Genomic DNA, 16,880 nt, shown 5'->3' on the forward strand with positions numbered 1-16,880 from the left:
TCTCACTTTTATTTTTAATCCCATGTTTTGTAGTGAAAGTAAATTATCTTACAGCTGTAGTGGTTCATTAGACACAGAAAACATAAAATATCCGTCTATTCTGGTACTGCGGAGGAACGGTATGTGACAGTCTCCAGATGACTTCCTTCTTTACGAACATTTGGCTTCAAGTAAATAATCCTTCATTCTGCACGCTGGCTTTTCTCAATTTAAAATATACTTACCGGTAAGTCATGTGACTTTATGAAATATTAAAAATTATTTGACTAAGAAAAAGGCCACAAATCTGTTTGAAACATATAAACCGCCTTCTGAATAAAAACAAAAACTTTAAATTCGCAAACAGCTAACAGGTGTGAAAATATGAATCCTTTTTTTCTGCTTAAAAACATGTTAGTGCATAAAAAAAAAGCATTTCTTGCTTTTTTTCCATTTTTAATGAGAGGTGGTTCTGCTAAAAAAAAACAGCAACATAAAGAATCCTTTAGACTAACATCCTTGAGGTGGGTCATTTTCTGCAAAATCCATGAGCGGCGCTCGCGTCCAGAAAGCGAATGTGCATCCTGGACTCCATCTCAAGGCCTTTTAAAATCTGCAAACAAACACCAAAAAGCTGTGATTCAATCACAAGATGTGTGTGTATGTATGTGTGTGTGTGTATGTATATATATATATATGTGTATATATATATATATATATATATATATATATATATATATATATATATATATATATATATATATATATTTTTTTTTTTTTTTTTTGTCTTTGAAGGGAGAGAAAGATGCAAACCTGTTGAAAATGTTCAAATGTAATCCCTTCATAGAAGTCATCGGGACCCTGGTGCGACAAGAATCTGTTAGCTCAGTGCTGCGACAGTGAGGCATGAATTTGACCAGCTTAGTGGTAGCGAGTCCTCTTACCATGTTGGGCACATTAGTGCTCGCCACCTCCAGCATGGCGGCATCTGCTATCGCTCTCGCTGCCTCCTGCCCGATTGTGCCACTTTTTGACAGAAGCTCTTCTACAACCTTGGGGTTTAAACAGACGATTGACCTTAAAAAACCTCATTGGCAGATTTAGAACAGCGGGTAGGACGTGGTTTTAAACGTTTATTACAAATTATCACCTGTGATTGTCAGCTTCGAAGCAGTACAGTAGAAATGTTTCCTGTTATTGCTTACATCAACATATTTCCTCTCGTTTTTTCCCCTTTATCATATTTGGACACCAGAATATGCATCATTTATATTTCTTTCTTAGCCCTTTATAGGGCAAGTTACTGATTTTGATCACTTGCATACCCCTTACAAATGAAGTCCCCCTCGGTGAGGTCTAGACGCACAAGATCTATATCCAGCCATTCAGCAAAGACACTGCTACATGGCTGTGCATCTTATTTTGGCATTTGATCAATTAGATGAACCCTTGAATGATATATTACCTGCTGTAAATTAAGTTGCAAGAAAAAAAGTTAAGTCAAAAAAAGGTAAAAAGGTAATTGAAAAGTTAAAAAGTTACTAAGCCTAGTTAACAATTATATTTAGGTTTATAAGTGCCAGTATCAGAATTAACGCCTCTAAGTTATGTTGTACCAAAAAAAAATTTTTTTTCACTCTGAGTATTTTTCTTGAATTTCTTATAGAATTCCTTAGTTATTTTTCTTAATATAATCGGGCAAGTTGGTATTTCTTATTACATTGACATAAATTTTTGCCATCAAAATATCCATATTTTTTGAATGTTACAAATGTAATAAGGTCTTGTACTTGATTGCAATAACACTGTTTACATGAAATTTTGATTTTCAAAGGATTTAACTGAGTGCCCTATAAAGGGTTAAAACTGAATCCTTTTGTTTTTGTTCTTATTACATAAAGAACGTAATAAAGGAGGGTTAATTTAAATGAGAAGCTCTGAACAAGAATCTTTTGCTAAGACTTATCTGTATATTGCTTACAATGCCTCTGTAAAACCCAATCCTTTAATGCTCCCTAATCCACCTTTTTTCTTTTTTTGTACCTTTACTAATTTGACTAATTATACACGTCTAACAATGAGAGTCTTTACAGACTGGTTCATTCAGCAGCTGTTAAAGCAAGACAATATATAGAGAAGTTATTACTGTATTTCCACAATAGATTAACCTCTGCAATACAATCAGACAAAACAAGTAATTGAATTGACTTTCAGTACACTATGCATGGGTTAGTGTTTCCTTTGATCAAATTTGACCTCAATTTAGTTCAGACAGAGTAAATGGGTTGTTCTGCGGCTATTTGTTGCATTAAAAATTATTATAGGAAAGAAAAATATGCCATGCATCAAACGGGACAGAAATCAAATTTACTCAACTTAAAAGCTCCCGACTCAAGGTCACCTTTTGTTTGGTAAAACTGTCATTTTTACGACCAAGAATTATCCCTGCTTTAATTCAATTAATTTCCAATTTGAAAAACAGAGATGTTTTAATTACAGATCTGTGGTCAACAAGGTTCTTTCATATTAAAGCTGAGTCTCCTTCATGTGTATCTGCTACATGCTAATTTTTTTTTTTTTCCAAAACATAAATAGACGTAATCAGGGCAAAAAAGGCACATAATAAGCACCTACCCTCCTGTACTCCTGTAGCGTAATTTTGCCATCACCATCGGTGTCGTGCATGTTGAACAGGACTGGAAAGACAAGACAAAACAGAACAATTAAAGCTGCTGCTTAGATTTGTTAAGAAATACCCACCTTGTGGGATTGGGCAACAAGAAATTATGATTACAGGAATGTTTACGATGCAGAGATAAGATAATGAAGCAGATCCTTCAAGCAATAAGAGGATTAACAATGACGCTGTAATGTCTAGAAAATAAACAGCAGTTATTGGTATTTTACTCATAAAAGTACACATGTTGTTTAAGGTCCCAGATATAAAATAGTTTGATTAGGATGGATGGTATTAAAAGTTCAACTCTGAATAAAGACAAGGCATTATTCACATGAAAGGTAATTAGATCTTTGTTAACCTATTTTTTTATTCTTTTTAACTGGGAATATAATAAATGAGCTCTCTATAAACCCAAGTGCTTTTGAGTTCTTATTCTAAATTTTAATCTAGAGTATGAGCCAGATTCTGTAATCTTTCCGTCAATTATTAAGCAAATTTTTCCAGGTTGAAAGATTAAAAACAAGGGCCGTCTGGGTCTAAATGTAAGTTTTCAAATAAGGTTCTTTTAGTCTTTACTCTACATATGAGACATATATTGTTTTGTACTTTTGGAAGTTTTTGTCATCTTTAGTGTGAAAGTTTTGCCACCTTCACATGTAGTTACAGCATATTTTGCTGTGTTTTAATAATTAAAAAAAATATTAATAGAAGCAAAAGGCTGTAGGCTTTACCATGATAAAACGCAATAAATGAGTCGATAAGATGAATAAAATAACTTGATTAATGTGATCAAGTTGACAAGTTTAAAGGGACAGTAGGATTTACCTCCACCTAGTGATGCACTGAATAATTTACAAACGACAGACTGCTGCATCCCTGTCGAGCACTTGAGACCTACTACGGAAGCCAAGGAGAGACATTCTAGTCTTTCTGACGGGGCTTGTCAAATTACTTAAACCATGAAACGGATGGAATTTTTATCTGAAATCTGCAGCTAAGGTAGTCTAAATGGCCAACTCCATCTTATATCAGAGATATTATTGTTCCTCATGTTCCTTTCAGAGCACTTTGCTCTTGATCAGCAGGTTTACTAGTGGTTCATAGAATTTCTAAAAATAGAATGGTAGGCAGAGCTTTTAGTTATCAGGCTCCTCTGCTGTGGAACCAACAACCAGTTGTAGTCTGTGAGGCAGACACCCTGCCTACTTTTAAGGCAAGGCTTAAAACGTTCCTTTTTGATAAAGCTTATACTTGGACTTGAAAAATTCAGTCTAGGCAACTGAACGTTGAAGTTGCTGAAGTTTTCTAGAAGATGTTTTGCCTCTCATCCAAGAGGCTTCTTCAGTTCTAACAAGGGGTAGGGAACACTGAGATTAATATACTAGATTAACATATTAGTCAGTGGGGCTCAGATTATCCTGAACCATCTCTATAGTTATGTTGCTATACGTATAGACTGCTGGAGGACATAGGAACCCCTTTGCATCATTCTGCCTTCATACTCCAATTCTGCAGTATTTGTTAGTTCAGTCTCTAACGTTCTGCTCTCTCTGCTTTACTCATCATAGTAGCTTCGTCTGGTCTGTTCCTGTTTGGCTGTGACACCATCCTGGAGAGAAATATCAGCTGTGCTGCTGCCATCAACATCTTTGTTTATAGATGTTGGAGCTTGGCCTGTTTTTCAGTGCATTCCTGTTTCACTGACTGTGAGTAACAGTATGTGCTCTCTTTCATTCTCTGACATGGGAGCTGGTTCGGAGCTTGTCTCTCTGGCTGTGTGTTTCCTGGACGGAGCCACCTGTGGAGCTGGTCGACAGTTGCCTTTTGTATCTCTGCTTCCTTTTCCATGTCTGCCTCTGTCTCCTTAAACCCTAGTCAGCCTCAGCAGATGGCCGCTCGCACTGAGCCTGGTTCTGCTGGAGGTTTCTAAAAGGGAGATTTTCCTCTCCACTGTCGCTACAAGCATGCTTAGTGTGAGGGATTGCCGAACAGTCAATGAGTCGACACAAGCAGCTGGTTTTCATTAGATAGAAAACTTTAAACCAATCTGACCGTATGATCTGGTTGAATTGTCTTGTTGTGAATTGGTGCCATATAAATGAACTCAATTGAAATTGAAATGAATTATAAAATAGTCTCTTGGCTGCAAATTTCCCAAAAGCAGACAAGCTATGAAAACCAAGCAGAGAAGTGAACAATGACAAACTGGACACAAGGCATAGCAGCCAAGTAGAGAATATAAACATTTTGCTCAATTAAATAAACAAGTCATTCAAGCAAAGAGTGTTTAAACACTCGTACTCGTCGTCTCCCGCTTTATCCGGAACCGGGTCGCGGGGGCAGCAGACTAAGCAGAGACTCCCAGACTTCACTCTCCGCAGACACCTCCTCCAGCTCTGTTGGGGGAAGCCCTAGGCGCTCCCAGGCCAGCCGAGAGACATAGTCTCTCCAGCGTGTCCTGGGTCGTCCCCTGGGCCTCCTCCCGGTGGGACGTGCCTGGAACACCTCCCGAGGGAGGCGTCCAGGGGGCATCCAAGATGTCCGAGCCACCTCAACTGACTCCTCTCGATGTGGAGGAGAACCGGCTCTACACTGAGCCTCTCCCGAATGACCAAGCTCCTCACCCTATCTCTAAGGGAGAGCCCAGCCACCCTGCGGAGGAAGCTCATTTCAGCCGCTTGTATCCGGGATCTCGTTCTTTGGGTCATGATCCAAATTTCATGACCATAGGTGAGGGTAGGAACGTAGACCGACCGGTAAATTGAGAGCTTTGCCTTTTCGCTCAGCTCTCTCTTCACCACGACAGACCGGTGCAGCGTCCGCATTATTGCAGCAGCCGCGCCGATCCGTCTATCGATCTCCCGCTCCATTCTTCCCTCACTCGTGAACAGGACCCCAAGATACTTGAACTCCTCCACTTGAGGCAGGGACTCTCCTCCAACCTGAAGGGGACAAGCCACCTTTTTCCGGTCGAGAACCATGGCCTCGGACTTGGAGGAGCTGATTCTCATCCCGGCCGCTTCACACTCGGCTGCTGTTTAAACACCTCCAATATTATCTCCTAAACCAAACTAAAGTCATTGACTTCTAAACCTTACACCCACTTATAGAATAACAAAATGAAGTCTCTACGAAGCTCAACAGGATTTTTTGTGTTTGCTTAAATGTTTCTTTAACAAGCTCATAGACTCAAAGGGCGGCAGCTTTAACAGGGCCATACTTCAAGGTGTCCTCCAGGGACAGAGGAAAAACCACCTCTGAGCTTTACCATTCATTTTGCATTGCAAAAGCAGCGGCCAGACCTCAGAGGGACATTTTTATGCACATGCTTAAACACTAAAGTGGGCTTCCACCTCTGCTTTACAAAACCTGGTCCCAATGCAAAAAGCTCACTCATCTCAAATGATGTAACTGCAGTAGTAAACTTGACATGATTTACATTTTTTCTTGACTTTAACTGGGCCACACTATTGTGACACTTGCCTCATTTTTAGGGTCGTCTTCCTGTTGTAAAGTAAACGTCGCCCTTATATTGCCATATATTAAGATCCATCCATCATTCTATCAACCTTAACAGCCTTTCCTGTCCCTGTTTAGGCAAAGTGTCTCCACACTATGACGATAGATCCATGCTGTTTCACTAAGGGAATGTTCAATGTATATAAAATAGTTAGTTTTCTTCTTCACAATGTTTAGCATGTTTGTAAAATAGCTAATTTTCGATTTCTTCTGACCAGAACACCTGCACCCACATCCAGACATTGTCCCCTCAGGGCTTTATGGTAAAATGCAGACAGGACTTACAGCTTTTTTTTCATTTAGGTTAGGCCTGCATGTTTATTTATTATTAAAAATATTTTTGTCCTTATAATGTACGGTATAAAAAGCCTCCGGCCACTTTCTGTCAAACTCCTTCGAAGTTTACGTTCTTTAAAGAATCTCCTGCACAATAGCTATGGCTTCTTCTGATTAGACAGAAAGAGCCTAAAGCAGCTAAAATGACAGTTACTGGGGAAATGAAGTTATAAATGGGGATAAATAAATTCAGAAAAATAGCAAATATCTATAAATGTGTCACTTTTCAGAGTTCCTGAATATTTTTTTCCCCTCTCCACTGAGGAAAGGAGAACAACCCAGAAGACTTCGACATACACTCTTTAAATTTTTGCAATGCAACAGGTTCATAATAGAACAGTTTTACTTGTTTGGCAAATGAAAAAAAAATAAAAAATTATACATTTTCAATGTTTACTAATAAGATGTTTTGCAATTTCTCACCAAAATGTGAACCTTTCTTAAAGTTTTTCTGAAGCAAGCTTCTGATAGATGGTTGGAAATATTTTAACCTAGAAATGTTCGTCTCTGTGGTGCATATGATAGACAAAAAAAAAAAAACCTACAGTAGACTTTCAGGAAGAGCTGCAAGTCAGAATGCAAAAGCGTGCAGGATTTCCTCTTCATACTGAGATGAACCTGCCTGCAAGCCTGCGATAGATCTGGACTACAGCAGCCTGATTATAAGCATGCTGATTGAAGCATGGGTAACATATAATAAGACATATGGAACTACTCAAAGAATGAGCTGAAGTGTTATCAATAATCACATTTTTTAAAATACATTTTCTAAATGTGGCTGTTTGTTAAACTTCCCTTTCTCAAGTTAAATGATCTGAACTGCAAAAACAGAAAATAACATTAAGGGTCAAAATTCTGTGCTGATCAATTTAGTTGACAAAATAAAATTTTTACTTAGTAATAATTGACCTCCTGCTCATTTTCTACAGAAATTGAGAAAAACTGAAGAGATAATGCCTCTTTGTTCATCTAAGGATGTCGGTACTATGTAACATCCATTCATGCAGCAGTGCAGGTTGGTGGCCAGCTGTCATTGGATAAGATGGAGTGTACACCCTGAGCAGGTCATCTCCATCAAAGGGTAACACAGCGACACAGAACAAACAACTACATGTGCATAAATCCACACTTTAAGGGCAATTTAGGGCGGCGGATCATCCCAGAATGGATTTCATTGGATTTTGGTAGGAAGCCAGAGTACCAGGAGAGGACTCATGCAAACACAGGCAGAACTTGCAAAAACAAAACAACAAAGTGAGCTTATTTTTTGTTTGTTGGCTCTAGCCAAAGTGGTACAACCACTGTTAGGTAGTGATTTTACCCAATAAAATTTTTTTGCACTTCAAACTTCATCTAAACATTTTGAGTATAATAAAAGTGACAAAAATGTGCATATGTATCTTTATTATGCTTTGATTTTAAGTCTGTCTTTAAACCCAACTCAACTTAAAACCCAACAAAAACAAACACTGCTGTTATTAAATAGTTGTGTAATCGCCCACAAAGGAAGAACCCTAACCCTTCTGACAATTGTTGGAGTTTGTGAACACTATCTCTATTATTGCAATAATGTCATAACTATGTTTTTCCATTCTGTATTTCTCTTAAAAAAAAAATTAAAAAATCTAAAATAAAATACACATTTTGGCCGGATATTAGTCCCACAAATACAATATGTTTTAAATAGAAAAAGACACATAGAAGAAATGTCAACTATGTCAGTGTGATCTGTCTTGAAATAGATAAGAAAATCATTAGCTGGAAAGAATGGCCACCTGTCTGCGTCCAGGTCAGGACTTTGTGTTTGCTGTGGCCATGATCCCACAATGAGCCAGAAATACATCTGACCTGCTCACGTGGAGCAGCTGAAATGCTCCTACAAATAATACTCTCTGCTCATTCACACACTTGTGTGAATCTAAAAAGAGAGATAACTATCAAAACTTACGATAAGCTGTTTGTGCCCTTTTTATCTGACTATACAGAGATGACAGAAGTACTGGAAAGCAGGCGGTGTTATGATGTTTCACTCACAGCGAACTTTCTCTTCCCTCATCGCCTCCTTCTCCTCCTCAGTTGTTCTCAAAGTTGGGGGACGGAAGTGGGACATGACCATGAGGAACTCCTTGAAGCCGATCGCCTCATAGGATCCCAGCTCATTCCCATGCTGGTTCCTGTGTTTCAGCCAAAGGTATGAAAAATCGTTTAGTTTTGCTTATAAAAAGTGAGGGAATTAAATCTATCTAAAGCGACTAATGAAATATTTAAATAACTTTGTTATGAATCTCTAAGTGTAATCTGACCCACATAACAAAAAGGTTGGTTGGGTATTCTTTGGCAGCCGTTTTGTTGCAAGTCTCCACATGACTTGTGTTTTAGAGAACAGAAATCACATGATCTTACCACAAACCAAGGAAGGTTTAAATGATGTCGTTCTTAAATAAAAGAAGAAAGATCTTCCTTCTCTTACATTAAAACAAGAATTCACAACTGCTTAAATATTACATTTTGTTTACAATACTCTTAAATGAAAAGGAGGACCAGAAGCTTATCTTCATTAATATTTTTGTTCCGAATGTTTTCCTTCCATCTTCCTAATACTAAATAAAAATTATTTCTATATTTTCACACTTACTGTATGCATTACATTTGTGGAGAAACTCACAAGAAAGCAAAACCATTTTGTGCGTGTGACAAACATGACCTTTTACCGATAAAAAAAAAAAAAAAAGACCTACAGGTGCTGGTCATAAAATTAGAATATCATGAAAAAGTAGATTGATTTCAGTAATTCCATTTAAAAAGTGAAACTTGTATATTATATTCATACATTACATACAAACTCATATATTTCAGATGTTTATTTTGTTTAATTTTGATGATTACAAATGACAACAAATGAAAATCTCAAATTCATCATATCAGAAAATTAGAATATTGTGAAAAGGTTCAAAATTGATGGCCCCTGGTGCCACACTCTAATCAGCTAATTAACTCAAACCACCTGCAAAAGCCTTTAAATGGTCTTTCAGTCTAGTTCTATAGGCTACACAATCATGGGGAAGACTGCTGACTTGACAGTTGTCCAAAAGACGACCATCGACACCTTGCACAAGGAGGGCAAGACACAAAAGGTCATCGCTAAAGAGGCTGGCTGTTCACAGAGCTCAGTGTCCAAGCACATTAATAGAGAGGCGAAGGGAAGGAAAAGATGTGGTCGAAAAAAGTGTACAAGCAAGAGAGATAACCGCACCCTGGAGAGGATTGTGAAACAAAACCCATTCAAAAATGTGGGGGAGATTCACAAAGAGTGGACTGCAGCTGGAGTGAGTGCTTCAAGAACCACCACACACAGACGTATGAAAGACATGGGTTTCTGCTGTCGCATTCCTTGTGTCAAGCCACTCTTGAACCACAGACAGCGTCAGAAGCGTCTTGCCTGGGCTAAAGAGAAACAGGACTGGACTGCTGGTGAGTGGTCCAAAGTCATGTTCTCTGATGAAAGTAAATTTTGCATTTCCTTTGGAAATCAAGGTCCCAGAGTCTGGAGGAAAAGAAGAGAGGCACTTCATCCACGTTGCTTGAAGTCCAGTGTAAAGTTTCCACAGTCAGTGATGGTTTGGGGTGCCATGTCATCTGCTGGTGTTGGTCCATTGTGTTTTCTGAGGTCCAGGGTCAACGCAGCCACATACCAGGAAGTTTTAGAGCACTTCATGCTTCCTGCAGCTGACCAACTTTTTGGAGATGCAGATTTCATTTTCCAACAGGACTTGGCACCTGCACACAGTGCCAAAGCTACCAGTACCTGGTTGAAGGACCATGGTATCCCTGTTCTTAATTGGCCAGCAAACTCTCCTGACCTTAACCCCATAGAAAATCTATGGGGTATTGTGAAGAAGAAGATGCAATACACCAGACCCAACAATTCAGAAGAGCTAAAAGCCACTATTAGAGCAACCTGGGCTATCATAACACCTGAGCAGTGCCACAGACTGATCGACTCCATGCCACGCCGCATTGCTGCAGTAATACAGGCCAAAGGAGGCCCAACTAAATACTGAGTGCTGTACATGCTCATACTTTTCATGTTCATACTTTTCAGTTGGCCAACATTTCTATAAATCCTTTGTTTTTATTGGTCTTCAGTAATATTCTAATTTTCTGATATGATGAATTTGAGATTTTCATTTGTTGTCATTTGTAATCATCAAAATTAAACAAAATAAACATCTGAAATATATGAGTTTGTATGTAATGTATGAATATAATATACAAGTTTCACTTTTTAAATGGAATTACTGAAATCAATCTACTTTTTCATGATATTCTAATTTTATGACCAGCACCTGTAAATGCAAAAAAATAAAAACGTTTCTGGGATGTTTTCTGTTTTTTTTAATCTATTTTATTACATAATATAACAGGGTTTATACAGGAATGAATAACTCAAATTGAATGCTTTTTAATGCTCTTTTAATGCTCTTAGAAATATTTTTAATGCCACCAACAGGTACCCGTCGACAGGCTGCAGCCAGGTTCCGAATTCCTCGTTTTCCAACCACTATTGTTGAAATGTGCTTTTTTCCCCCCATTCTCTAGCTTTTTCTCCGACTCAAGCTTCTTTTCTGAACATACAGCTTTGCGATCAACCAGAAGCAGTTCCATGCAAATATATCGTGATAAAATATGTCTCACGAAATTTTTTTTTTAACATTTTTTTTAATAAAGCACTTTAAATGCCACAATAAAAAAGCGTAATGAATTTTAATGCCAATTAAGGCCTTAATTTAAAAAAATAATAATTTAATGACTTTTAATGATTTTTAATGACCCGCGGAAACCCTGTACAAAATAAAAATGAACACATTTGTTTTTCCTCATTTTGACACTACTACATTCATATTTTCTTTAAAAACACTCGGCTTTTGCTTGTCTTTTTAAGGCCTTATAATTGTTGAAAAGTTCCATTTTGCCTTGATCCTGTTCCAAACCAATAAATCAGGTTTCATTCAAGTAAAGTGGAGGATGTTCTTTTTCCGGGTGGATAATCAAAATAACCGGTCCTCCTAATTGTGAGTCATTCTGTTGATATGTTTACTAGAGGTGAGTATTGGCATGAGTGTTGCGATTCGATACATGTCGCGATACTTGGGTCACGATATGATATTATCACGATATTGCAGTATCACTATATATTGCCATATTTTCCCCAGCTATCAAAATCAAATGAGATAAAACAGCAAGTGCTGTATATTTTCATCAGACAATATTGATAAGGTATTATTATCCATGTTGTTTGGGGTTTTCTTCCACTGTGACTGCCTCAAATACAGATTTGGTGCTGCACGCACAGTTAAAGGGCTCCACAGCGCTTTCTGCCACAGTGGTGGTGCAGAGGTAGCCCATTTTCCCATCAATGTTTTATGTAACCATTTTTTTTTTAAATCGATACCAAGAAGTGAAAGATCGATATTATATTGGGCAGCCGAATATCACGATATATCGCCAAAACAATTATTTCCCACACCCCTAATATTTACGTAGCTCCATCCTACATGCTCGTCCCCACTTTCACTTACCAGTGGTTAGTCTGACATGGTAGAAAAATTGCAAATCTTCTTTTAGAAAGTAAGCTTGTATGAGTGATGCAAACTTTTAAACAGAGGGTGCACAAAGAGAATTGGGCTTGTGCATGTGCATTTCTTTTTTTGTTTTATAAAGTGGAGAGGGTGGGTCTTTTCAAAAATCTGCAAAAATCCTCCACTATACCTTTAGGCAGCTCTTTATGAATAATTTCAGAAAATGACTAAAGCTGGTATGTTATAGAGTGATGTCATTAAGTGAAGAAAATTCAACATCCTACCTCTGTTTTTCCAGAAGTAAACATTAGCTGATTGATCATCAGTTGATCAGTCGGAAAACCTCTAACTGCTGATTTATATGTTAAACACTAAACTATCAGAAATACGCTGCTGCATCCCTCCATAATAAATGTAAGGAATTAAAAAAGTTTTGTTGCATTTCTTTTTCTAATGAAATGCCATTGTGGCTTAAAGGTCGGAGTCTTTATGCTTGAAGTATAATTGGGATCATTTTGTATTTCCTTTACGTTCTTCCTCTATCAGAGAACCTAAAATGTATTAAAGGAGAAAAAATGTTTTCTGCGGTATGGGTGACAAACAAACAATAAATCTGTTCAAATGAATGATTTTACTGTAAATTTGCACTGGTTTAAAGCCTTTTTTAAAACAACCAGAGATTACATGAGAAAAAAAAAAATGTTTGAATAAATCTTTTGCATTCTGATTTTAAGTAAAAATTAATTAGCAATAAAAAGGAATATGTTGTTTTATTGATTGTACTAACCTTTTATCAAAAAACGCCTCGATGATTTGGGTTTTGATGGGGTTGTTGGCGAGGGCTGGTATCCTCTCTAGGTTTTCCCTGCTGCATAGCAACAAGACAAAATGTTTTATTAAAAATCAGAACACCATAAAACAATGTCTGAATCTTCAAAAATATCCTTTTATATTGCTTTTTTTTACTGTAGCATTTAAGACAGCACACTTTAACACTTATTTATATCAGCAACTTCCTTATCTAATAAGCACCACAAATAATCTACTGTGCAGCACCCTCTCATTTATTAAAGATAGGCGCCTTATATCTGCTCAACTTTTACTGCAATCTGATAATAACAATGGATTTTTATAAACTGGTGCAAAATGTTACACCAGCCTGGATAATTAACAAACAACAAATATAAGGACAATTTAAGGTTGATAAGTTTATTTTTTTTAAATGCTTCATTATTTTCCATTTTTATCAGCTACAATGTAACATGGCTAAAAAAGAGTTTCTACCTTCATACACTTGTTCTTATCTACAGTCTGACTTCTTGTGAAAAAGCTTAAAAAACTGGAACTTCAACAAACAAGTTTTTTCTTGCCACTACCCACAGTGACAAATGAGGGAAGAGAAATCTGCAGGGCTCACTTTTTGGTAATTGCAGCCCAGAGTGGCATCTTTGACTCTAAAATCCTTCAAAACAACCATTAGATGATATCAACATGTGTTGTGGCGCCCAGGTAGGCTTCCCCAACAAAATGAGTTTCTCCTGGGGTGGGGGGGCCCTATGCAGGAAGGACTGTCCAAATTAACATGTGCATTTCACCAACTAGACAAGAAAGTGGGTTTATTTATGTAAAGGTGTTATTATCTTTTTTTATTCAAAACAAAACACTTTAATTTTCCCACTTGGTTTAACACACAAAGGATGTTTGCTTTAATAAAAACGTAATCATGTTTGTGCACTGTTGGACAGCATCTACCAACCCTTGAATGAAACTGTTGAAAACGGATGAGAAAAGGACTTTTCTGTCCTAATGTTACAAACCTGAGCATATGGAGTTTGTTAAAGGCTACTGGGACTTAAAATGAAATGTGATTTGATCAGATAAATTAACATTGAAATATTTGGTAAGAAACAAATTATCCTATTGGTGAAAAGCCACCAAAGGTCATCCGTCAAATATCTGTGATTCTGTATGGACTTTTCTCTTCTGTGGAACCTTTTAACGGTGCATTTAGGGCTGCAACTATTGATTATTCAGCAAATCAATTGATCTCTCAATACATTTTTTTGATAAATTGATTAACATTTAGATAGTCAAGTGTCTCTTAAAGAAGATTTTTTTTGCAGAATTAAACCAGGTGACACTAAATATTTGGATTATAGAGCGTATTGACAGACACAATAGTTTTTTTTTTTGTTTGTTTTATCTGAAATGCAAAATATTTACATATTTGTTTACAATCTTGGTATAATTACTGCTCTAAAGTTTCTAAAGTCTAAGTTTCTAAATTTTTCTAAATTAGTTGACAATTGTTTATTAATCAATTAATCATGATTAATGCGATTAACCGTTTCAGCCCTAGATGCATTACGATCTTATAGCTATGATTTATATTAAAAACCTGGATATGTTAAAAAAAAAGCCCCTTGATTTTGTACCAAAACATAATTATACTCAAATATACACAATAACTGTCCCCCCCAAAAAACAGCAAACATAATTTCTGCCTCCTTTAAACAGCTAAATATGGAGATATGGATGTTTTACAACTTTGAACATTAAAAAATTACACATTAAGGCACATTACCTTATTGTGTCTGCATTTCCACTCAGCTGCTCAAATCGCTTGTGTAGGTTTTTGATCTGCTCCAGTGAAACTGAAGGAAAAAACAAATGTCTAAATTAAAGCCTATATTCTCCCAGAGTTATTCAGCAAAATTCGAGCAGTGCAGGAGCTAAACATGGATTCAAACCACCATAAACAAATGAGTGTTTTGCACTGAAAGGGTTTTATTCCAATGTACATTTTTATTGCTTAAAACACTTTATTTAATTGATCGGCTCCTGCTATCAGCTTAATGGCAAAGCAAACAAACCGTTCCTTGTAATTGCATCTAAAATGATTCACTCAATCATTAACCCATTGGACACTTTCAACACTCGGCTTCTTTAACCTTTTTATTCTCTCTTTTTTTTTTTTTTTTTTTTTTACAGTGTCCTTTCTGACAATGTTGCAATAAGATGCCAAAAAAGATCCCAACAGATTTTACTTTCACAAGTGGAGCAGTACGGCTATTGCCATAGTGTTCCACTTAATTTGTCCGTTTTACAGATCATATGGACACTGCAATGTAAATACAACAGGAAAGGAAAAACAGAAAAAAGGAGAAAAGATTAAAGAAAGAGGAGATATAAGGGAGATAATGATAAAACATCTTCAGTCTGCTTCATCACCTGCAAAGAGATGTAAAAAGAACAGCACAACCAACAGACATGGTACAAGATATACAATAAAGTAACACTTTGGTACTGTCGCTAAAGTATAAGTGCTATTATTTAATCTGACATGCATACTGTGGTAGCTTAAGATAAAATATGGGCTTTCTGTACGGAAGTGAATCTCTAAGTACCTGGAACCAAACACCTTTGTATTCTCTACCAAAGTAGGCTGGCTGTGTCTGCTTAGAGAGTGGGGGGGGAGCTGCATGCATGGATGGCCTCACATAGAAACCAAAGCAGGTTGTTGTTAAGGGTGGGTGGGGTTGCAGCTCAACAGTTGCAACAATAACATATACAGCTAACTGAGTTAGAAGGATTACAATTGTGCAATAAAACACAAACAAAACAACAGCAAATGGAATCCAACAGTACCTTTTAAATGACTTGAAATATCATATTTGGGTTTTTGTTTTTTTTTAAACAAAGAGGTTCCTCTAGGTTCCTAAAGTTAAAAGGAAAGAAAAGCATAGCTCTAAACCTTATGGAGACAAAGACACTAAAAGAGTCCAAAGTCTCCCTGAGATAGGATCAATAAAGTCAAGCTAAGACACAGATGAAGACCTACTTCTACCTGCTCAAAGTACATGCCTGCACATGTAAAGGTGTCCCACCAGGGTCATTCACTAAATTCCTCTTTACTTCCTTATATATATATATATATATATATATATATATATATATATATATATATATATATATATATATATATATATATATATAGGTGCAGTTTGTTTACATACCTAAAGCTTGTTGTCATGAAAAAGCGTCATTTAATCATGACTAGTAGTTGTGAACGCATCTAAATAAATGCGTGTTTCTTTACAAGTTTGACTTTCACTTTAGCACCTGATCTAGGTTTGCGTTTCTATATGATTTATCAGAAACATAACATGAATTTTAAAGCAGACTTTTTCTTAATCTTAACGGTTTTTGTGTGTCCCAGTCCCCAACGTCCGTCTCTCTGTGATATTTAACTATAAACACTAAAACTCCTCTATCAGTACTTTGATAAATCAATAATCTGTTTCTTTTTTTTTAACACTTACATCCAGTATCTTCCACCAGATCCTGGTATTGGGGCTCCGGGCGTGTTTGCGTGGCTCCCATCTCTGCGGCTGTCTGACCGTTGCGTCAAGGCGCACAATCTGGTTAAACTGGCCAAAACTTTTCCCCTCTACTGTTACCGCTTCAACCGCCTTCTATTGGAAGCGCACTGCTGATGTGTTCTGCTGCCCCCGTGTGGACAGTTGTGGAACTACTTTTCACACAGGCAGGGCCCAGTGTAGATTAGAATAGAATATTCCTGTATTGTCCCATAATGGGGAGATTCTGGTTTACAATAACAGAAAGATTATATTATATTGAAATATGGACATTAGCAAAGTGTATGAGAATAAAATAATAGTGAAGATTTAAAGATTAAATAAAATACTGTACTGTAAAGTTTTTTAATATGATTTATTTCTTTAAAAACAGCAGCCACAAACCAGTGGGTTTTAAACCAGAATGTT

The 16,880-nt window shown here is 36.9% G+C and overlaps 1 protein-coding gene across 1 annotated transcript; it reads right to left on the reverse strand.

Moving 5' to 3' along the window:
• Window positions 1–3: 3 nt before the first annotated feature.
• On the reverse strand, window positions 4–16,574 carry tesca (tescalcin a). The gene is made up of 8 exons (XM_038293671.1): window positions 16,416–16,574; window positions 14,678–14,747; window positions 12,881–12,961; window positions 8,549–8,688; window positions 2,614–2,675; window positions 924–1,031; window positions 793–840; window positions 4–592 (listed from the first exon to the last, which is right to left on the reverse strand). Exons 1-8 carry the CDS (start codon window positions 16,474–16,476, stop codon window positions 509–511), a joined length of 654 nt encoding a protein of 217 aa, XP_038149599.1. The 5' UTR covers window positions 16,477–16,574; the 3' UTR covers window positions 4–508.
• Window positions 16,575–16,880: the final 306 nt, after the last annotated feature.

Source organism: Cyprinodon tularosa, unplaced genomic scaffold, assembly GCF_016077235.1.
Source record: "Cyprinodon tularosa strain WSP-4 unplaced genomic scaffold, ASM1607723v1 ctg109, whole genome shotgun sequence".
Lineage (NCBI taxonomy): Eukaryota > Metazoa > Chordata > Actinopteri > Cyprinodontiformes > Cyprinodontidae > Cyprinodon > Cyprinodon tularosa.

What these genes read in the sequence shown, in the direction of transcription:
- tesca (XM_038293671.1), bottom strand. Translation starts at nt 16,476, where the DNA reads ATGGGAGCCACGCAAACACGCCCGGAGCCCCAATACCAGGATCTGGTG. An exon ending in GCACTAATGTGCCCAACATG is followed by an intron (nt 841 to 923) that starts GTAAGAGGACTC and finishes TTGTCGCACCAG; the next exon opens with GGTCCCGATGACTTCTATGA. An exon ending in CATTTGAACATTTTCAACAG is followed by an intron (nt 593 to 792) that starts GTTTGCATCTTT and finishes GTTTGTTTGCAG; the next exon opens with ATTTTAAAAGGCCTTGAGAT.